General features: G+C 43.6%; 1 protein-coding gene and 1 long non-coding RNA gene across 16 annotated transcripts in view; one reads left to right on the top strand and one right to left on the bottom strand.

The window, feature by feature from the left end:
• CCDC77 (coiled-coil domain containing 77) overlaps positions 1-23033 on the bottom strand; it is a 47954-nt gene that overhangs the window by 23144 nt on the left and 1777 nt on the right. For 3 of the 15 annotated variants that reach the window (XR_008670255.2, XM_055357469.2, XM_055357478.2), the window contains exons 1-4: positions 14768-14891; positions 10883-10936; positions 7045-7098; positions 4478-4709 (exon numbers count right to left, since the gene is read on the bottom strand). Coding sequence is in view for 14 of the 15 variants with exons in the window: in XM_055357469.2 (XP_055213444.1) it covers positions 4478-4709; positions 7045-7098; positions 10883-10899 (303 nt within the window). In the remaining variant the exon portion in view is untranslated. Of the gene's footprint in view, positions 1-4477; positions 4710-7044; positions 7099-10882; positions 10937-14767; positions 14911-23033 lie in introns of those variants that run through there. The other 12 variants (XM_063693742.1, XM_055357479.2, XM_063693745.1 and 9 more) reach the window with 8 other exon arrangements.
• Positions 15014-22452, top strand: LOC129525788 (uncharacterized). Its single transcript, XR_008670257.2, has 3 exons — positions 15014-15134; positions 15403-15560; positions 22340-22452. It is a non-coding gene; the product is annotated as an uncharacterized lncRNA (long non-coding RNA).

The following is a 23033-nucleotide window of genomic DNA, read 5'->3' as shown; positions in this document are numbered from 1 at the left end:
GTCTTTACAAAAAATAAAAAATTGGGCAGGGTGCAGTGGCTCACACCTGTAATCTCAGCACCTTGGGAGGCCGAGCCAGATGGGTCATCTGTGGTCAGGTGTTCAAGACCACCCTGGCCAACATGGTGAAATCCAGTCCCTACTAAAAGTACAAAAATTAGCTGGGCATGGTGGTGGGCATCTATAATCCCAGCTACTCAGGAGGCTGAGGCAGGAGAATTGCTTGAACCTGGGAGGCGGAGGTTGTAGTGAGCCGATATCGTGCCACTGCACTCCAGCCTGGGTGACAAGAGCAAGACTTCGTCTCAAAATAAAATAAAATAAAATAAAAAATAAAAAATTAGCTGTGCATGGTGATACATGCCTGTAGTCCCAGCTACTTGGGAGGCTGAGGCAGGAGGATTGCTTGAGTCCTGGACATTGAGGCTGCAGTGAGCTATGATCGCACCACTGCGCTCCAGCCTGGGCAACAGGGCAAGACCCTAACTCAAAAAACAAAAAACAAAAAACCCAGAGGTCTATAGATACATACATAATGTGATAAAAATATTTATTACATTTTTATTAACATAATGTTATTATGTTAATAATATTAACATAATGTTATTATGTTAATAAATATTAACAACTGATTCAGAGAAACGGAGAGCATACAAGTCCACAGTGGAACTCAAAAGGTTGGAAACACTTTTTTTGTAGAATCTACAAAAACAATTAGGCTGGGCATGGTGGCTCACACGGTGTCCCAGTAAATGTATTCAGAGATGCTGTATCACTGCCATCTGGCAACCAGCTCCCATCCTGAAGCTATCCAGGAGCCCAAATGGAACGAATTACCCTGTAATTCATTGTATACATACATAATGTGATAAAAATGACAATTAAACCTCCAAAAAACAAAAGCCTATTAAATTTGGACAAGTACAAATATTTCAGTACTGCTAGAGTGAAAAGTGTGAGGCCAACTGGGGATGTAAGAGACCAGAGGCAGGTACTGGCAAGGAGGACACTGTCACAGTTTCGACGCAACTCAAGGGTCTGTGTGAGCATCGTGCCCAAAGTGATGTGGGTGTGGGAATGGATTAAGTAATATTTAGGAAGCAGAATCAACAGGACTTGCCAAATGATTCGGTGTAGGGGGACTGGAAGAACCATAGGCACTGATGCCATTTACCAAGACAAAGAATAAAGAAAAAGTTAAGGCATGAGGAACGGAGGGAGGCGAAATGGTGGCAGTACATGTGCGGGTGGGGAAGGGAGGGTAGAGAAAGGAGCCTCAGGAGAAAAGTGAGTCCGGGTTAGTTATTTAACAGTCATCATCACGTATGCAATAGTGTAATACAAGGATAAAACAAGGTCATTTATAGTAGAATCTGGAAGAACTCTGAAATTTAAGAGTAAGGAAAGAGTTGTTAATGAACACTGAGATGAGCTGATCAGAGAGGTTAGATAGAAATTGTGAAAGAAAAATGACACAGAAATCAAGAAAGGAGGCCAGGCTCACGCCTGTAATCCCAGCACTTCAGGAGGCCAAGGCAAGCGGATCACAAGGTCAGGAGTTTGAGATGAGCTTGGCCAACATGGTGAAACCCCATCTCCACTAAAAATACAAAAATTAGTTAGGTGTGGTGGTGGGCACCTATAATCCCAGCTATTTGGGAGGCTGAGGTAGGAGAATCATTTGAACCCGGGAGACAGGGGTTGCAGTGAGCCGAGATCGTGCCATTGCACTCCAGCCTGGCAGACAGGGTGAGACTCCGTCTCAAAAAAAAAAAAAAAAAAAAAAGGAAATCAAGAAAGGAAGAAAATTTTAGAAAAAGAGAGGTCAAAAGTGACAGACACTGCAAAGGGCAAAAAGAGAAAAGTTTGGCAAAGAGGTATTTGGAGACCACAGACGGCACGGTTTTAGTGGCGTGGCAAGGACCGAGATGAAACTGCAGTCAAGACATTTCCCAGCTGGGCGCGGTGGCTCACGCCTGTAATCCCAGCACTTTGGAAGGCCGAGGCAGGCAGGTTGCCTGAACTCAGGTGTTTGAGACCAGCCTGGGCAACACGGTGAAACCCTGCCTCTACTAAAATACAAAAAATTAGCCAGGTGTGGTGGCGTGCACCTGTAATCCCAGCTACTTGGGAGGCTGAGGCAGGAGAATTGCTTGAACCCAGGAGGCAGAGCTTGCAGTGAGCTGAGGTTGCGTCACTGCACTCCAGCCTGGGCGACAGAGCGAGACAACGTCTCAAAAAAAAAAAAAAAAAAAAAAAAAATCCCATTCAGTGAATGGGAAAGTCAAAAGATTCTGGAAGTGTGACTGGGAAAAGAAAGAGCCATTTATATAAAAAGAGTAGCTAGAGAGGCCGGGCGCAGTGGCTCATGCCTGAAATCCCAGCACTTTAGGAGGCCGAGGCGGGTGGATCACGAGGTCAGGCGATCGAGACCATCCTGGCTAACACGGTGAAACCCCATCTCTACTAAAAAAATACAAAAAAATTAGCTGGGCCTGGTGACGGGCACCAGTAGCCCCAGCTACTCGGGAGGCTGAGGCAGGAGAATGGCGTGAACCCAGGAGGCGGAGCTTGCAGTAAGCTGAGGTCACACCACTGCACACCAGCCTGGGAGACAGAGCAAGACTCTGTCTCAAAAAAATAAAAAAATAAAAAATAAAGAGTAGCTAGAGAGAGAGGCACAACAAAAGAAGAGTTTTTCATTTTTCTTTTAAGTTGGGAAAGACTGGAGTATGTTTATATACTGAGAAGAAAAAGCTAATATCAAGTAAGAAGTTAAAAATACAACAGAAAGCAGAGAAAGATGATGGAGCAAGGTTTCTCAGGAGGAAAAAGGGATGAGGGCCACAGTAGGCATTGGATCAATCCAGCTCAAATAGGCAAAGATGCCTTGTTCCTGAAGCAGTAAGAAGAAAGACAGTCAGAAAGGTGAGTAAAGGCCAGGTGCTGTGGCTCCCACCGGTAATCCCAGCACCTTGGTAGGCTGAGGTGGGAGGATTGCTTGAACCCAGGAGTTCAATACCGGTCTGGGCAACACAGCAAGACCACGTCTCTACAACAATTTTTTTAAAAATTAGCTGGGCATGGTGGCGTGTGCCTGTAGCCCCAGCTGCTCGGGAGGCTGAGTGCGGGAGGATCACTTGAGCCTAGGAGTTCAAGGGTGTAGTGAGCCATGATTGTGCCACTGCACTCCAGCCCGGGTGACAGAGTAAGACACCGTCTCAAAAAAACAAAAAAACAGGCCGGGCGCGGTGGCTCACGCCTGTAATCCCAGCACTTTGGGAGGGCGAGGCAGGTGGATCACGAGGTCAGGAGATCGAGACCATCCTGGCTAACACGGTGAAACCCCGTCTCTACTGAAAATACAAAAAATTAGCCAGGCGTAGTGGCGGGCGCCTGTAGTGCCAGCTACTCGGGAGGCTGAGGCAGGAGAATGGCGTGAACCCGGGAGGCGGAGCTTGCAGTGAGCCGAGATTGCACCACTGCACTCCAGCCTGGGCAACAGAGTGAGACTCTGCCTCAAAAAAAAAAAAAAGAAAAGCAACCAGAGAAAAAACAAAGGAAGGAAGAAGGAGATAGATACGGATGGAGTAACGGTGTGCAGATGGCAGAAAAGATGTTGAGAGAGGAGGGCTAAGAAGGGGTTGCAGGCTGGAGGTAAGGGTATGGCACAGATGTGGAAGGAGAGGAAACCCAGTATGGATAGGTGAGAAGACTGCTGTATAATGGCTGAGGGTACAGCTGAATTTGTTTACCATCGATTCATTCTGTACTGATTTGTGACCTTTCTACAATAGTGTTCTCAATCAGGAGTGACTCTGTACATCCATACACCCATTCCAGAAACATCTGGCAATGTCTGGAGACATTCTTGATTGTCACAGCTGGGGGTGTTGTGTTACTGGCATCCAGCGGGTAGAGGCCAGGGATGCTGCTAAACTTCCCATCATGCACAGGACAACCCCTCACAACAAAGAATCATCCAGGCCAAAATGTCAATAATGCCGAGGTTAAGAAATCCTGCTATAGGAGAATACGTGGCAGAGAACTGGATGATGTCACAGCTCAGTTTTTGCTATGCAGGTGGAGCAGAAGAATAATTAAGCAAGGGGTCATTTGCAGGCACTGCAGTTACTACTCAAGTAAAGCATCATGGGGTTTAGGTTTGAAGCACTCAGAAAACTGAAAAGTCAGGAAGCTATGGAGGTAACAAAGAAGTTAAGGACTACTCAGGTATAAGGAGATGAAAGAACTAGGTATAAGAGATATGGAGATGTCAGAATTTAAGATTTGAGAGGAAGGGCAGTTTTGGGGGTTATGATCCAAGGAGGGCCTGAAGGGGCAATAGCTGGGCTGGGGAATAAAAAAGGAGTATTTTTATAAAACATCTGCTTCTGATATAAACTGGCATTTGTAGGGCATCTCTAATTTATGAAGACTCCATCAGAGTTCTAAAGCAGCCGCATCGTTTCTTTACCTGTCCTTCACAAGCTTCTTTGTAGAGTTCCAGTTTCTTCAGCAAGTCCTCATTTTCTGCCTCACACTCAGTCATCTTCTTTTGATAATATTCCAGGAGCTCCTTAGAAGGATGGAGTTTGGCCAGACGATCTTCGGGGGAAGGCAAGGGGGTTGACTCCAGTGAATCTGCCATTCCCCTCCTCTTGGTGGGACCACTGACGGCAACACCACGTTTGGAGACAACTGTTCGCCTACGTGAAATTAGAAATGATATATTCATCACACTCTGCGAAAGTTTATGAGTTATAACTTTCTAAATAAAAGGGGGTTTTGTGTTCCCAAAGTGCTTATAATTAAGGTGCTCATAAATTTGGAAGTTTGGACAGGCATAGTGGCTCATGCCTGTAATCCCAGCACTTCCGGAGGCCAAAGTGGGAGAATCACTTGAGCCCAGGGGTTCAAGACCAGCCTGGGCAATATAGTGAAACCCTGTGTTTATTTAAAAAAAAAAAAACTTGGCCAGGCGCGGTGGCTCACACCTGTAATCCTAGCACTTTGGGAGGCCAAAGCAGGCAGATTGCCTGAGCTCAGGAGTTCGAGACCAGCCTGGGCAACATGGTGAAACCCCGTCTCTACCAAAATACAAAAATAAAAAATGAGCAGGGTGTGGCAGTGCGCGCCTGTAGTGCCAGCTACTCGGGAGGCTGAGGCAGGAGAATAGCTTGAACCTGGGAGGCAGAGGTTGCAGTGAGTCGAGATCGTGCCATTGCACTCCAGCCTGGCGACAGAGCGAGACTCTATCTCAAAAGAAAAAACAAATTGAAAGTTTGATATTACAGGATAGTAAATAATTTTATTAATTATCTTCCAAGTACTAATGGTTTAAAGCTGGATTCAAAATACATGTTAGAGCCAGGAATGGTGGCACAGCTGAGTAGCTGAGCAGTCCCAGCTACTCAGGGGGCTGAGGTGGGAGGATCGCTTGAGCCTAGGAGTTCCAGTCCAGCCTGGGCAACATAGCAACACCTTGTCTCTAAAGTAAAAATAAAATCCATTAGAGACGAAAAAGATAATTTAAAAAAACAGAATATAAACTAAGGGAGATCATGTAGTAATGATTAGAAAATGTAGTACTATAAGACATATTGCAGGCCGGGTGCAATGGCTCATGCCTGTAATCTGACCACTTTGGGAGGCCAAGGCAGGCAGATTAGTTGAGGTCAGGAGTTCAAGACCGGCCTGGCCAACATAGCAAAACCTAGTCTCTACCAAAAATACAAAAATCAGCCGGGCCTGGTGGCACGCATCTGTAATCCCAGCTACTCTGGAGGCTGAGGCAGAATAATTGCTTGAACCCAGAAGGCAGGTTCAAGTGCCGAGGTCACGCCACTCCAGACCAGCCTGGCCAACATAGCGAAACCCAGTTTCTACCAAAAATACAAAAATTAGCCTGTAATCCCACCACTTTGGGAGGTCAAGGTGGGCAGATTACTTGAGGTCAGGAGTTCAAGACCAACCTGGCCAACATAGCGAAACCTAGTCTCTACTGAAAATACAAAAATCAGCCGGGCCTGGTGGCACGCATGTGTAATCCCAGCTACTCGGGAGGCTGAGGCAGGAGAATCACTTGAATCTGGGAAGCGGACGTTGCGGTGAGCCAAGATCATGCCACTGCACTCCAGCCTGGGCAACAAGAGCAAAACTCCATCTCAAAAAACAAAAAAAAAAACAAAAATAGTACAGAAGAAGAGAAACCCTCCTGTGAAAATAAATCCAATTTGGTTGTCTGCAATTTATAACATAACAAAATAGCACAGTGGAGAAACTATACCAGAAGCTCTGAGTTATAGTTAATATATGTGCTCACTTGTAACAAATAAGCATGCAGAGATATTAAAATCTGTCAACTAGCATGAAGAAAAACTTAAACATTTTCCCAGTGATTAAAAACTTGTGAGAGAAATACTATTTTACTTAACATTTCTTTTTTTTTTTTTTTTTGAGATGGAGTCTTGCTCTGTTGCCCAGGCTGGAGTGCAGTGGCGTGATCTGAGCTCACTGCAACCTCCACCACCTGGGTTCAAGCAATTCTCCTGCCTCCGCCTCCCAAGTAGCTGAGATTACAGGTGCACACCACCATGCCCAGTTAATTTTTTTTTTTTTTTTTTTTTTAGTAGAGACGGGGTTTCACCATGTTGGCCAGGCTGGTCTCAAACGCCTGACCTTGTGACCTGCCCACCTCAGCCTCCCAAAGTGCTGGGATTACAGGAGTGAGCCACCGTGCCCGGCCAACATTTCATATTTTCTAAAGGGGATGTCTCAGGCTGGGCGCAGTGGCTTATGCCTGTAATCACAGCACTCTGGGAGGCTGAGGCAGGAGGATTGCTTGAGTGCGGGAGGTCAAGGCTGCAATGAGCAATGATTGCACCACTGCACCCCATCCTGGGCACAGAGTGAAACTCTGTCTCAAAAAAAAAAAACTTTAGGAAATATGTTTCCAATACCTTTCCAGTCCCTATGTTAACTTAGACTAAGGCTATACAAGTCTTGATTTCTTAACAACTTGAAAATAAGCAAATGTCTTACTTTCTGCAGACAGGGGTTTGTGTTGGGGTAAAGTTCATGCTGTCTTTTTCACACCTATCAAATACACAAAAAATTCATAATTAGGGGCCACGAATAGAAAAATAAAAACAGTACAGGATGCATAGACTGGTTCCCTCTTCAACATCATCATATTTGCTTCTTGGAAAGAATCTGATGTTTAAAAACGTAGTTTTTTTCTTTTTTTTTTTTTGAGACAGTCTCATTCTATTGCCCAGGCTGGAGCTGGAGTGCAGTGGTGTGATCTTGGCTCACTGCAACCTCCGCCTTCTGGGTTCAAGCGATTCTCCTGCCTCAGCCTTCCAAGTAGCTGGGACTACAGGTGTGCACCGCTACGCCTGGCGAATTTTTGTATTTTTAGTAGAGACAGGGTTTCACCATATTGGCCAGGCTGGTCTCGAACTCCTGACCCTGTGATCCACCCGCTTTGGCCTCCCAAAGTGCTGGGATTATAGGCGTGAGCCACCACGCCCGGCCTAAAATGTAGTATTCTTTAAAGTATCTCCAAATCCTGAAATTCATGCCTTTTGAATTTTCAAAAGGCACTCCTCATAATTATTTTCAAATAAAAATCAGAATGGCATTGAATATTTAAATGGATAAGCACACAAAGTAGAAAAGTCTCCTTGTTATCTGCAACAACACAAAAACAAATCTACAATCTTTTCCTTGAAGTTATAGGATAGGAGGAGAAGATGCAGAAAAGTCTCTAATAAGCAAGAAACAGTACATAGAGCGAGGTGCAGTGGCCCATACCTATAGTCCCTGCTACTCAAGAGGCTGAGGAGGGAGGATCGCTTGAGCCCAGGAGTTCAAGGCCAGCCTCACCAACATATTGACTTCCCCTGCCCCCACTCCCCTCTCCAAAAACAGAAGTAGTAAATAGAAATTAAGGCAGAGTACCCACTATATCAAATTTAAAATGAATACAAAGCCACTGATGCTATCTTTATTTCACGTGCTTTCTCTATTATCTTAAGCAAAAGAAAAAAAATTACTTATAAACTTTAAAAGGCTCTTCATAATCTCCATCTCAATTGATAACGCAAGATCTTGAGCTCCTGTACTTTAAGCAACCTTATTATAGAAATTTTCATGAAGATAAACCTCATGGCTGGAAAGGGAATGCCATACCATGTTATATGATTGACAGAGACAGAAGGAGAGAGGGAGAGAGGCTGATTTTTTTATTGCTTTGGTGAAAACTTTCTAATCAAGCATTCGCTGTCAATCCACTCTGATTCTGAGCAAGTCAGATGATGTTCTGTTATGTCCTTCTACCTGGTATAATCTATTTAAAATCTTCAGTCCTGTGGCTGGGTGCAGTGTTTCATGCCTGTAATCCCAGCACTTTGGGAGGCCGAGGTGGGTGGATCACAAGGTCAGGAGATTGAGACCATCCTGGCTAACACGGTGAAACCCCATCTCTACTAAAAATACAAAAAATTAGCCAGGTGTCGTGGCAGGCACCCATAGTCCCAGCTACTTGGGAGGCTGAGGCAGGAGAATGGCGTGAACCTGGGAGGTGGAGGTTGCAGTGAGCCGAGATTGTGCCATTGCACTCCAGCCTGGGCGACAGAGTGAGACTCCGTCTCAAAAAAAAAAAAAAAAAAATCTTCAGTCCTTTGGGAAAGAATTTTGTGTAAAAGTATGAAAAGAGATAATCACCACTGTTACTTCCATATACCATTTTCCTGCTCAGATCCCCACAGTGCCTCTCTCCCTGACTCCCTCAAAGCTTTCTTTGTTTGGCTTCCAGGACACCTCTTCCTGGTTGTCCCCTTTTCTTACTGGTCACTACTCATTGCCTTGGTGATCTCCTGAAGTCTCACAGTTTTAAATAGCATGTACACATTAGTAGTTTTCAAATTGATGCCTCAGTCCTTACTCTGCCCTCCACTCTAGACTCACACATCTAACTGCCTACTCCGTCTCTCCATGGGGATGTCTAGCAGGTCTCCCAAGCTCGCCAAGTATAAAACTGAGCTCCTGATACATACCTCCCACCACAAAAACCTGCTCTTCTCTCAGAATTCTACATTCCAGTAAATACTAATTCTATGCTGCCAGTTGTTTATGACAAACAAACAAACTTGGTTTAAGAAATTTTACTCCTCTCTTTGTCTTACATGCCACACATGACCCATTAGCAAATCCTACTGGCTAGCTCATCAAAATATCTAGAATCTGACAACTACTTATCACCTATGCCCTCATTGCCCTGGTCCAGTCCACTGTTTTTGCTTTTGTTTTTTTAGATACAGGGTCTTGCTTTGTTGCCTAGGCTTGTCTCAAACTCCTGGCTTCAATCAATCCTCTCCCCTCAGCCACACAAGTAATAGGATTATAGGCATGAGTCACTGCACTTGGCTTCCAACCCACTGTTATCTGTTGCCCAGATGACTACAACGGTCTCTTAACTGGTCTCCCTGTTACACTTTTTTTTGTGTGTGGAGACAAAGTCTTGCTGTGTCATCCAGGCTGGAGTGCAATGGCGCAATCTTGGCTCACTGCAACCTCCGCCTCCAGGATTCAAGTGATTCTCCTGCCTCAGCCTCCCGAGTGGCTGGGATTACAGGCACATACCACCAAGCCTGGCTAGTTTTTGTATTTTTAGTAGAGACGGGGTTTCACCATGTTGGCCAGGCTGGTCTTGAACTCCTGACCTCAGGTAATCCACCTGCCTTGGCCTCCCAAAGTGCTGGGATTACAGGCATGAGTCACCACGCCTGGTCCCCCTGTTCCATTTTCAACCTCATCCCTTACAGTGTATTCTCAACACATTAATATATACATGTCAAAACACAAAACTCCTCTGCCCAAAAGCCTCCAGTGACTTTTCATCTTACTCAGAGGGTCAAGGTCTTTAAAACTGCCGACAAGGTCCTGTATGATCTGGCCAACCTCATTACTTCTGTGACCTCACCTACTACTCTTATCCTTGTTCACTGCTGTAAAAACACCGGCCTCTTGGCTGTTCTTCAAACGTGCCAGGCACTTCTACCTCAGAGTCCCTGTACCTACAGTTCTCTTTGCTATGATGTTCTTTCCCCATTTATCTATGTGGCTTATCCCTCTCCTCCTTCAGGGCTAAAATGCCACTTTCTTGATGAAGTCTTCCCTGACCACTCTACCAACCTCATCCCTCTTCTGTTTTACTTTTCTCCATTAACACTTACAACCTTGGCTAGTTGAAGTGGCTCACGCCTGTAATCTCAGCACTTTGGGAGGCCAAGGCGGATAGACTGCTTGAGTCCAGGAGTTTGAGACCAGCCTGGGCAACATGGCAAAACCCTGTCTCTACAAAAAATTAGCCAGATGTGGTGGCACATGTCTGTAGTCCTAGTTAAACAGGAGGCTGAGGTAGGAGGATCGCCTGCACCGGGGGTCAAAGCTGCAGTGAGCCATGATCACGCCATTGCAGTCCAGCTGGGGTGACAGAGTGAGACCCTCTCTTAAAAAAAAAAAGTTGAACACTTATAACCATCTAATATTTAATGTCTGTCTCGCCACACTGGAATATGCAAACTCACTAAGGGCAGCAGGTTTTTATCTATTATGTTCACTGCTGTATCCCTAGTAACATAAACAGTGCCTGGCTCATAGTAAGTGTATATGTATATATATACAACTCTCAATATGAATTTGAAAGACTGTTAAACATCCTTTTCTTCTGCTGGCCAGTCTATTCAATCTAGATTTAAAAACCTGTTTCTGCTGTTCTCATCCCATTTGTTTTCTTCTACAGCCAACCCTTCAAATATGCCATCTTTCTTCTAATTCTCTCCTTCAAAAGACTACTCTCCTCCTCCAAACTCACCTCCTTCCAAAATACATCTCCAAATTGGGTCAATTTGCCTCTTGTCCAAATAACCTAGAACATAAAGTTATTGGATTGACATGGAAGGATTATGGGTAACATTTTTTTAAAAAAACAGCTTTATGGAATGTAATTTGTATATACCATTAAACTCGTTCAAAGTGTAAATTCAATGATTTTTAGCGTATTCACAGATGCGTGTACCTATCACCACAGTCCATTCTAGAAGTTTCGTCACTTCAAGAAAAAAACCCTGTGTCCTTCAGCTATTATCCCTGTCTCCCAGTCCTAAGCAACCACTAACCTACTGTCTCTACAGATTTCCCTATTCTGGACTTTCCTATAAATGGAATCACATAGTCTATGGTCTTTCATGACTGGCTTGTTTCACTTAGCATAATGTTTTCAAGGTTCACCTATGTGGTACCATGTATCAGTACTTCATTCCTTTTTGTGGCTGAATAAAATTCCATTGTACGGATATGGGTGACAACTTAAATTTCACTGTTTCAAAGCCATTTAAGAGTAATTTGAAGCGGCTGGGCACAGTGGCTCCTGCCTGTAATTCCAGCACTTTGGGAGGCCGAGGAAGGCGGATCACCTGAGGTCAGGAATTCAAGACCAGCCTGACCAACATGGAGAAACCCCATCTCTACTAAAAATAGAAAGTTAGCTGGGCATGGTGGTGCATCCCTATAATCCCACCTACTCAGGAGACTGAGGCAGGAGAATCGCTTGAACCTGGGAGGCGGAGGTTGTGGTGAGCCAAGATCGCGCCATCACACTCCAGCCTGGGCAACAAGAGCGAAACTCCGTCTCAAAAAAAAAAAAAAAAAAAAAGTAATTTGAAGCTTTGAAAGACCCTTCTAACAACCTGCAATCTCTCTTCTCCTTCATAGTGACTGTCCTCACTGTTGCACATGTCTACAAAAAGTTGTCTACACTCACCTCTCTGGTTGCAAGACGGGGCCTTGCTATGTTGCCCAGGCTGGCCTTGAACTCCTGGACTCAAACAATCCTCCTCCCTTGGCCTTCCAAAGTGCTGAGATTACAGGCATGAGCCACTGAGCCAGGCCTCGGGCTTCTACTATGACACCTAACCAAGCTCTTATTCGTCAGCAGACATCCAAATTAATAAATTCAATTGCTCTTTTCTGTTTCCATCCTCCTCCATCCAATAGTTACTCCTTCACTTGTATTCTTAATTAGATAGTGCCAACTACCTATTTATTTATTTATTTTTTGAGACAGAGTCTCACTCTGTTCAGCCCAGGCTGGAGTGCAGTGGCACGATCTTGGCTCACTGCAACCTCCACCTCCTGGGTTCAAGTGACTCTCCTGCCTCGGCCTCCCCAGTGGCTGGGATTACAGGCACCTGCCACTGTGGCTAATTTTTTTTGTATTTTTAGTAAAGACAGGGTTTCACCATGTTGGCCAGGCTGGTCTCGAACTCCTGACCTCAGATGATCCACCCACCTCTGCCTGCCAGTGTTGGGATTACAGGCGTGAGCCACTGTGCCTGGTAGTGCCAACTACCCTTTAAAAATATATCACTTTGGGACCGGACCTTGGCATGGCCAGGCCATGGCAAGACCCTGTCTTTACCAAAATTTTAAAAATTAGCTGGGCACAGTGGCAACGTAGTCCCACCTGCTTGGTGCGAGGATCACTTCAGCCTGGGGGTTCAAGGCTGCAGTGAGCAGTGACCGTGCCACTGCACTCTAGCCTGGACAACAGCGCAAGACCCTGTCTCAAAAACAATTAAAATAGGCTGGGCACAGTGGCTCATACCTGTAATGCCAGCACTTTGGGAGGCCAAGGTGAATGGACTGCTGGAGGTCAGGAGTTTGAGACCAGCCTGGGCAACATGGTGAAACCCTGTCTCTACAAAAATTACAGAATTAGCTGGGAGTGGTGGCACGTGCCTGTAGTCCCAGCTATTCAGGAGGCTGAGGCAGAGGATTGCTTGAGCTTGGGAGGCAGAGGCTGCACTGAGCTGAGATTGCCCCATTGCTCTCCAGCCTAGGTGACAGAGTGAGACCTTACCTGGAAAAAAAAATAATAATAAAAATAAATATTGCTTTGTAGTTGAGAACGTGGGCTCTGATATCAGACTTGGGTTTGAGTCAAAGCCCTGCCTCTTATTAGCTGTGTACCTCAGGCAAGTTATCCTCTCTAAATTTCAGTTACTTCTATGTCATAGGTTGGTGTACGGATATAAGGCCGAGAGACAGTGTTTGACACATATATAAGCACTCAGTAAATGTGGACTATTATTATTATTGACAATTTTACTCCCTTGGCTCAGAGGTTCTGTCTTCAAGTTTCTTTATCATTTCCTCTAACCATTTCTTTGGGAACATCATTATTCCTCCTGTTTTTATTATTAACTCTGTCATCTAAAACACTACATGGCATACAGTAAGTAACAATTACATGTTGAATAAATAAACGACATCTCTTTCAACCTCTTGATTTGAATTAACAAAAATGTACTGGACAGTTTCACCCATAGTCCCACTGGCACTTGAAACGTTTAACTTAAAAAAGAAATCACTCAAGTTAGGTATTTTTTTAGCATCTCAAAGCTAACATTTCCTAAACCTGACACATCATCTTTTTATCCAAACATGCCCCTTCTGACTTTCCTATTTTAGTTACTAATTCAGGGTTTGCAAGCAACTGGGAGTTGGCAACTTAAATTCATCATTTGATCACTCATTCTCCTGAACCTCCTGTCTAACCTTATGAATATCTTGTATATTTTATCTCCACAATGACCATGTTAATTCAGAGTCTCAATACTTCTTACCGACACCACTACAACACCTTAACGGTTCTACCTACTCCTTGCGTCTCCTGGACCATTTTCTTTAATAAAATACATCAGTAGCACCTCATAGCCTAAAGCATTAAATCCAATTTGTTAGCCTAGAACTCATGGCTTTCTACATAAGGGCCAAACCTAACTTTCCTGCCTTATTTCTCTCTACTCTCCTAAATGTACCGTTTCCAGATAACTTTCCTGCCTCCATACCTTTGTTCATGAGCTTCCCTCTAGCTGGAACACAACTCCCTCCACAACCCTCATAATTTCACTTAACAAAATCTAGTCTGTACATGAAAACTCGTCTTAAACACCACTTCCTTTTTCTCTTTCCTGAGTCTCCCCATCCAAAATGATTTAGCAAAAATGATCAAAGTGCAAAAGAACTGCCTTTGAAATTCTCTACAAGTCAACATATCAGAGTGCTTTATTGCTATCGTTTCTCCCATGCTAGCGTGCGCTCCCTACAGACAGAAATCGCGTCTTACTCTTCATTGCCTCTTCCAAAGGAACAATACCTTTGTTTATAGGTAAATTAACGGGTTTCAGCTAGCGTCTCTGCACCTATCTCCAATACCCTTGCTTAGATATATTCTTATAGCTTGCCTACTAACAATTAACATTTGTGTAGCACTTTGAATTTTTTTCTTTTAGCCATGTGACAAATCAGTACAATTTATTTTATTATCCCAACAACTGTTCAGTATTTTCACTATCCCTTATTTCACAAATGAGGAAACTGAGAGCTAGACCAGCGTGGGGTGAGAGTACACCGGAACGCCATCTCCAGGGCGCCCGAATCCCGTACTCCTTTTTCCACTTCATCCCATTCTCGACTCCCTCACTGCTCCAGGTCCCAACGCTCCAGCACTCCTGAGGTCTCTCCCTTTGCACATTGGAACTTTCCTCCTCCGGTCCCCAGCCCCTCCACGGACACCACATTCAGGCTCACGTCCTCTCCTCCGCACTGCTTCCGCAGTTACTTCTCCCCAACCAGATTTTCTTCCCAAGGCTTCTTACCTAACCCCTTCACCCCAAACCCGAAACTCTATACTCACGACACACTAAGACTCCGAGTCAGGGAACGCAACTGAAAAACAAAAGTCAAACCAAGGAGCGTCGCGGCGCCACTGAGCGTCCCTGAATCCGTGCAATCGCGAAGAAGTTTACATGGCCCTTTGGACTGCGCACCAATGGGAAGGGCCTTCACACAGAGGCCCGCCCCCATCTCGCCCCTCCTCGCGGTGCTCCCGGCCGCGCAGAGGTCTCTGGAAAATGTAGTTTTTTTCTGCATGGCGCTCTGCGCGGGGCGACGCAGCTGGGCTGCAACCAGCTCCTCCAGGGACGGGTAGTGTGACGTTTGGGGTCAGAACGCACCACTTTCGGGCACCCCCACTTAAGATTGCTCAACTGCTTTGAGCTCAGGTACTTCGCGTTCATGGTACATATATGTTGTAATTTCCAAGCTTGTCTCAAGAAGATAAAGATTCTAAGAAAAGTTTCTTCTTCCATGACCGGGTGGCCTAGAGCCAGGATACGACCTGAGGTTCAGTTTCTACGGTCAGGGGACTATGTATTAAAATTCTACTATTTGTTCCATAGCAAACACTGCTTCCTTTTCCGGAGAAATGTAAGACACTGGGCTTTAATGATAAAAGCAAGTTCAAAATCCATTATGGTCTTATCTTTCCAGAAAGCAAGGTGTAAAGGTGGGGGAAAAGCACTTTCGTCTCAGAATGGCAGCTACTGGTATGGAAAAGCTGGGGCCCTTCGCTGGTGTGAGTCCTGAGGATGTCTAAATGGAACGTGCATCTGCTACAGGCTCGCACTTTCCTTTATTGCGCTTCCCAGGTAACTGTTTTTACAGATGTAAGGTTTGTGGCAACTCTGCATGGAACCAAATCTATCTGCGCCATTTTTCCTACAGCACAGCCTTACTATGTGTCTCTGCACCACATCTGGTAATTTTCACCACATTTCAAACTTTTTCATAATTATTGTATATGTTATGCTGATCTGTTATCCTTTATATTACTATTATAATTGTTTAGGGGCACCATGAACCATGCGCATATAAGATGGCAAACTTAATTCATAAATGTTGTGGATGTTTTAACTGCTCCACAGACCCGCAGTCTCCCTGCCTTTCTCCCTCTCTTCTTGCCTCCTTATTCCTGTGATACAACAATATTGAAATTAGACCAATTAACAGCCTACAATGAGGGTTCAAGTGAAAGGAAGAGTCACACATCTCTTACTTTAAATAAAAAGCTGAAAATGATTAAGCTCAGTGAAGAAGGCATGTTGAAAGCCAAGACAGGATGAAAGCCAGTCTTCTTGCACCAAAGTTAGCCAAGTTGTGCATGCAAAGGACAAGTTTTTGAAGGAAATTGAAAGTGCTACTCCAGTAAACACACAAATGATAAGAAAGTGAAACACACATTGCTGATACAGAGAAAGTTTGAGTGGTCTGGATAGAAGATCAAACCAGCCACAGCATTCCCTGAAGCCAAAGCCTAATCTGGAGCAAAGTCGTAACTCTTCGATAAAATGAAGGCTGAGACAGGTGAGGAAGCTGCAGAAGACAAGGTGGAAGCTAGCGGAGGCTGGTTCGTGAGGTTTAAGGAAAGGAGCTATTTCCATTACTTAAAGGTGCAAGGTGAAGCAGCAAGTGCTGATGTAGATGCCGCAGCAAGTTACTCAGAAAAGCTAACTAAGCTAATTGATTAAGGTGGCTACACTAAACTACAGACTTTTGATATATATGAACCAGCCTTTTATTGGAAGGAGAGGCCAAGTAGTACTTTTGTAGCTAGAGAGAAGTCAATACCTGGCTTCACAGCTTCTAAGAACAGACTGACTCTCATGTTAGGGGCTAATGCAACTGGTGACTTTAAGTTGAAGCCAGTGCCCATTTACATCCCTGAAATCCTAGAGCCCTTAAGAATTATGCTAGATATAGTCTGCCTGTGCTCTATAAATGGAACAACAAAACCTGGATGACAGCATATATGTTTATAGCATGGTTAACTGAGTATTTTAAGTCCACCGTTTTATTTATGTTTTATTTTAAGTCCTACTGCTCAGGAAAAAAAGGATTTCCTTCAAAATATTACTTCTCACTCACAATGCAACTGGTCACCCAAGAGCTCTGGTGGAGGTATGCAAACAGATGAATGTTGCTTTCATGCTTGCAAACACAACAGACATTCTGCAGCTCATGGATCGAGGAGTCGTTTTGACTTTCAGGTCTTATTAAGAAATATATTTCAGGCCGGGCACGGTGGCTCACGTCTGTAATCCCAGCACTTTGGGAGGCTGAGGTGGGCGGATCACGAGGTCAGGAGATTGAGACCAGCCTGGCCAACATGGAGAAACCCCCGTTTCTACTAAAAATACAAAATTAGCCAGCCATTATGGCGCATGCCTGTAATCCCAGCTACTCAGGAGGCTGAGGCAGGAGAATTGCTTGAACTCAGGAAGTGGAGGTTGCAGTGAGCTGAGATCACGCTGTTGCACTCCAGCCTGGGTGACAGAGCGAGACTCTGTCTCCAAAAAATTCAATTCTGGGTCTGTCACACTCCTGCTTATAAACCTTTGATGACTCCCCACAGACTAGAGAATGAAGTTCAGATAGTAACATGGCATTCAAAGACTGCAACTGTCTGACCCCATTTGTCTCTATTAGAAGAAACTGATGTGGTCATCTCCTGAACACAGGACGCACTTTCCAGCTTCAGTTCACACTCTTCCTTTTATCTGGATTGGCCCTTTCAGCGCATCTTCACTCAAAATTCTTACAAGGGCCAACTCAAATACTACCACTTTTGTAAAATCTTGACTTATCTCCCTAATTGGAAATACAGTTGTCCCTTGCTCAGTATCTGCTAGGGATTGGTGCCAGGCAATTCCTGGGTACCAAAAGGCATAGATGCTCAAGTCCCTTACATAAATGGCATATTATTTGCATATGACCTATGCACACCCTCCTGTATACTTCAAAACATCTATAGATTACTTATAATACCTAATACAATTTAAATAGTTGTTTTTCTTCCTTTTCCTTTTTTATTTATTTATTTTTTCAAGAGGGAGTCTTGCTCTGTCCCGCAGGCTGGAGTGCAGTGGCATAATCTCAGCTCACTGCCACCTCCGCCTCCCAGGTTCAAGCGATTCTCCGGGCTCAGCCTCCCAAGTAGCTGGGATTACAGGCACCCACCACCACACCTGGCTAATTTTTGTATTTTTAGTAGAGATGGGGTTTCACCATGTTGGCCAGGCTGGACTCGAACTCCTGACCTCAGGTGATCCGCCTGCCTTGGCCTCCCAAAGTGCTGGGATTATAGGCGTGAGCCACCTCGCCTGGCCAGTGTATTGACTTTTTAAAATTTCAAAATGTATTTAAGTTTATTTTCTTTTTTTTTTTATTTTTTAGAGACAAGGTCTTGCTGTGTTGCTCAGACTGGACTCAAACCCCTGGGCTCAAGCAATCCTCCTGACTCAACCTCCTGAATAGCTGGGATTACAGATGCATGCCACTGCACTTGATTTACTGTATTGTTTTATATTATTTATTTATTTTGAGACAGAGTCTCACTCTGTCGCCCAGGCTGGAGTGCAGTAGTGTGATCTCAGCCCACTGCAACCTCTGCCTTCTGGGTTCAAGCGATTCTCTTGCCTTAGCCTCCCAAGTGGCTGGGACTACAGGCATGCACCACGACGCCCAGCCAATTTTTGTATTTTTAGTAGAGATGGGGCTTCGCCATGTTGGCCACTCTGGTGTCGAACTCCTGACCTCAAGCGATCTACCCACCTCGGCCTCCCAGCATTCTGGGATTACAGGCGTGAGCCAGCACACTCGGCCTGTACTGTTTTTTAATCTGTATTATTTTTATTATTTATTATTATTTTTAATTTTTTTTCCCAAATATTTTCTGTAGTTGCTTGGGTTCGTAGATACGGACTCTCTAAATGAGGAACCCACATATATGGAAGGCTAGCTGTAATCCCTCCTGATTGGATATTCATTTAGCAATTTGTCCTTTTATTTTTATAAAGTAGCCTCTATTCAAATGTCACCAATCTGGCTGGGTGCAGTGGCTCATGCCTGTAATTCCAGCACTTCGGGAGGCCAAGGCAATAGGATTGCTTGAGCTTAGAAGTCTGAAACCAACCTGGGAAATACAGCCAGACCCTCTCTCTATAGAAAATAGAAAAATAAAACAAAATTACCCAGACATGGTGGCACACACCTGTAGTCCTAGCTACTCAGGAGGCTGAGGCAGGAGGATCGCTTGAGCCCAGAAGTTTGAGGTTACAGTGAGCCAAGATGATGCCATTGCACTCCAACCTAAGTGAGACAGAATGAAACCCTGCCTCAGAAAACTAAAAAACAAATGTCACCAATCTGTGAGCCCTTTGATGATCACCCAATCCCCCTTACTTTCTCCACTTTAAAAAAATCTTATCGTCACTAAAATAGTATATATTTATTAGCTTGTGCTTATTCTTTTGTCTTCCCTTTCTACCAGTGAGCGCTATGAGAGCTGATACTTTGTCTTTTTTTTGTTGTTCACCATCATATATCCAGCATCTGGAAGAGTGCCTGGCACATAGAGATGTGGAATAAATATTGAATGCATGTATAATCCTCCTCCCTACAGGTGTGCTGCCTCCCCCCATTAGATTGCTCTTCTTCCATTCTATATCTAAATTAATGCATCATCATTCATTACAATGCCAAAGAGTCATTCTCCAATTCATCACTCTCTCGCAATCACACAACATCAAATTGATAATTTTTAAAAATCACACTGGTGGCAAAGGATCAAACAAGAACAATGCTTGAAGGTCATTGGAATGCCACAGTGGAAATTCGTATGAGAGAAAGGGCCTAAACAAGAGCAGCATTGACCGTGGTAATACTAAGATGCTATTTGCCATGTTCACTGTTGACATTTGCATGGATGGTACAAAAGCAACAGTGGGTAAAACGCTGGTCCCTCAGCGTGAATCATGGTAGTGACACCAAACCATACTTGGAGTCATTGCCTTCATTACATAGACTCACTGGGGAAAGCCAGTGTCATTTAAGAATGCCCTTCATAAAGGAGTAAAAATTATTAATTGTGATAAATCTAGACCTTTAAATATGTCTTTTGTCTGTGCGATGAAGTAAGAAGAACACATAATGCACTCAGTTGCATACAGAGGGTTTTCTCGAGGAAATAATACCAGCTCAACTAGCCACTTTTTTCACAGAACACCAGAAGGACTAACAGACAAACTATGGTTGTTCAGACTTAGATATGGCAGATCTTTTCTTGAAAATGAACAAAGTGAGTCAATCTCTTCAATGAAAACAACTAATGGTATTTGTTGGCAATAATAAAATTTGAGCTTTCAAGTGAAAATTATAATTTTGGAAAACTTGTTTCTGTCATCATGAGTTTGACAACTTCCCAATTGCCTCATAAATTGATGGTGATATTTTTGTAAATTTTTTTGATATTATATAATAATACATGTCAACATTAGGAAACGCCGTATAACTCAGTGAACCAGTATTTTCTAAATGACCAATGCATGATGTTACAAAAGCATGACTGGGTAAAAAAGTCCATTCAAGGACAAGATTGGCTGGACACAGTGGCTCACGCCTGTAATCCTAGCACATTGGGAGGCCGAGGCAGGTGGATCACCTGAGGCCAGGAATTCGAGACCAGCCTGACCAAAATGGCAAAACTCCGTCTCTACTAAAAATACAAAAATTAGCTGAGTGTGGTGGTGGGCGCCTGTAATCGCAGCTACTCAGGAGGCTGAGGCAGGAGAATTGCTTGAACCCAGGAGGCAGAGGTTGCAATGAGCTGAGATCGCACCACTGCACCCCAGCCTGGGGGAAGGGCAAGACTCTGTCTCAAAAAAAAAAAAAAAAAAAAAGGACAAGATTGACTACCATTTTAATGTAACAGAGTAAAAAAGTTAACTGATAAAGTTTTAGATTCCAAATTGTTAGCCTTTAAGAAATTACAGTTATCTGAGAAGGTTATTAAAATGCTTCTCTACACTATGTATGGTGGCTCATGCCTGTAATCGCAGCACTTTGGGAGGCCGAGGTGGGAGGATCCCTGAGCCCAGGAGTTTGAGATCAGTCTGGGCAACATAGCAAGACCCCATGTCTACAAAAAAAATTTTTTTTAATTAGCTGGGCATAACGATGCACACCTGTGGTCCTAGCTACTTGGGAGGCTGAGGCAGGAGGATTGCCTGAGCCCAAGAGTTGGAGTAAGCTGGGGTTGTGCCACTGCACTCCAACTGGGCAACGGAGTGACACCCTGTGTCTAAGAAAATAAAAATTAAAAAATAAATAAAATGCTCTTCCTTTCCCAACTACATATTTGTGCTGGTTTTTCTTCATATATTCCAACCAAAAGAGCATATTGTAACAGGTTGAATGGAGAAACAGATATGATAATCCAGCTCGATCCTGCTAAGCCAAATGTTAAAAAAAAAGTACAAAAAATGTAAACCAATGCCACTCTTCTCACCAAATTTTTTTGTTTTGGAAAATATAGTTATTATTTAAAAAATGTATTTAAATATAAAAGTTTTATATTTAAATGAATAAAATTTTTAAACATCTTAGGTTTAATTTCTAATATAGTAAACATCAATATGTATTATGCATATAAACAAGAACTTTGGGGGTTCTCAATAATTTTTTTTTTTGTGAGACAGAGTCTTACTCTGTTGCCCAGGCTGGAGTACAGTGGCACCATCTTGGCTCACTGCAACCTCCGCCACCCAGGTTCAAGCGATTCTCCTGCCTCAGCCTCCTAAGTAGCTGGGATTACAGGTGCCCACCACTACGCCCGGCTAAGTTTTGCATTTTTTAGTAGAGATGCGGTTTCTCCATGTTGGCCAGGCTGGTCTTGAACTCCTAACCTCAAGTGATCTGCCTGCCTCGGCCTCCCAAACTGCTGGGATTACAGGTATGAGCCACCGTGCCTGGCCTCAATAATTTTTAAGAGTGAAGGCGTCCTGACACCAAAACAGTTTGAGAATCACTGGTGGAAATTATTCTTGAATTAAAATGACATTTCTTTAAGAATTCAGTAATTTTGACTTTTCCCTCTCTGAAACTAACCCTAATTAATCTGATTTTGTGAGGTTTTATTGCATTTTTAAAAAATCCAGGGACCACGGTCTAGCCAAATGATTATCAGATCTAAGTATTCATTTTAGTCTATTTTAACACTCAGGATAATAAATTTCAGATAAATAATACTCTAATTTTTTTTTTCTGAAAAGTTACTGTCAAGGATTAAGTAATGCAAATGATCCTTTTAAACTACAGTTATACTCCACTGTTCTGACCAGAAACCCAAATACTATTGACTCAGTTTAACATTGTGTGTGCAGAATGCCCTCATAGAAGCTGATAAAACACAATTTGGATTTTTACTACAGTGATTTTCAAAGGGGTAAGCATGAGAGGTGGGAGTGGGGTTCATGTGCCCTCCCTGAGGGAAGCATCAGAATGTGAGGTGGTTGTAACTAGAGAAGTTTCTTCTTTTCGCACCAGAGATGTTAATATTTGCTGCCCTTCTATTCACTGTCTTCTCTTACAGACTTCCTGCTGTTGTAAGCAACCACTACAGATTTCTCAGAAGTACTGCGGCAAATAAAAATGATTGAGAATCATTATACATTTTCTATTCTACTAGAGAGACAGTTTAAAATAAAATAGGTAAGTATAATCTGAAGAAAATAACAGGAAATAAATAAGACCAATCAAAGCTTTTAAGGATTTGTGCTTATACTGAGGTTCTATCAGGTTCTCACACTCTGTTAATTTGAAAGCAAAACCATTACATTTAATTGAATGTTTAATAAAATGAATTATCAGTGGCTTGTTTTATTCGGAATTCCATTATTTCTTTTTCTGAATAATATAGTTTTCCAGATTTAAGTGGTAAAAATCAAAGACTTTGTTGTAAATAATTTTTTTTTTTTTTTGGAGACAGAGTCTCACTCTTCTTGCCTAGGCTGGAGTACAGTGGCACGATCTCGGCTTACGACAACTTCCACCTCCTGGGTTCAAGCAATTCTCCTGCCTCAGCCTCCTGGATAGCTGGGATTACAGGCGCCTGCCACCACGCCTGGGCTAATTGTTGTACATTTTTAATAGAGACAGGATTTCACCATGTTGGCCAGGCTGGTCTCAAACTCCTGACCTCAGGTGATCTGCCCGCCTTGGCCTCAAAAAGTGCTGGGATTACAGGCGTGAGCCACTGCACCTGGACATAAATCATTATAATAATT

This window comes from Gorilla gorilla, chromosome 10 (assembly GCF_029281585.2).
Source record: "Gorilla gorilla gorilla isolate KB3781 chromosome 10, NHGRI_mGorGor1-v2.1_pri, whole genome shotgun sequence".
Classification (NCBI taxonomy): Eukaryota; Metazoa; Chordata; class Mammalia; order Primates; family Hominidae; genus Gorilla; species Gorilla gorilla.
The sequence above is the reverse complement of the archived record's forward strand: the minus strand, read 5'-3'. Positions and strand labels throughout refer to the sequence as shown.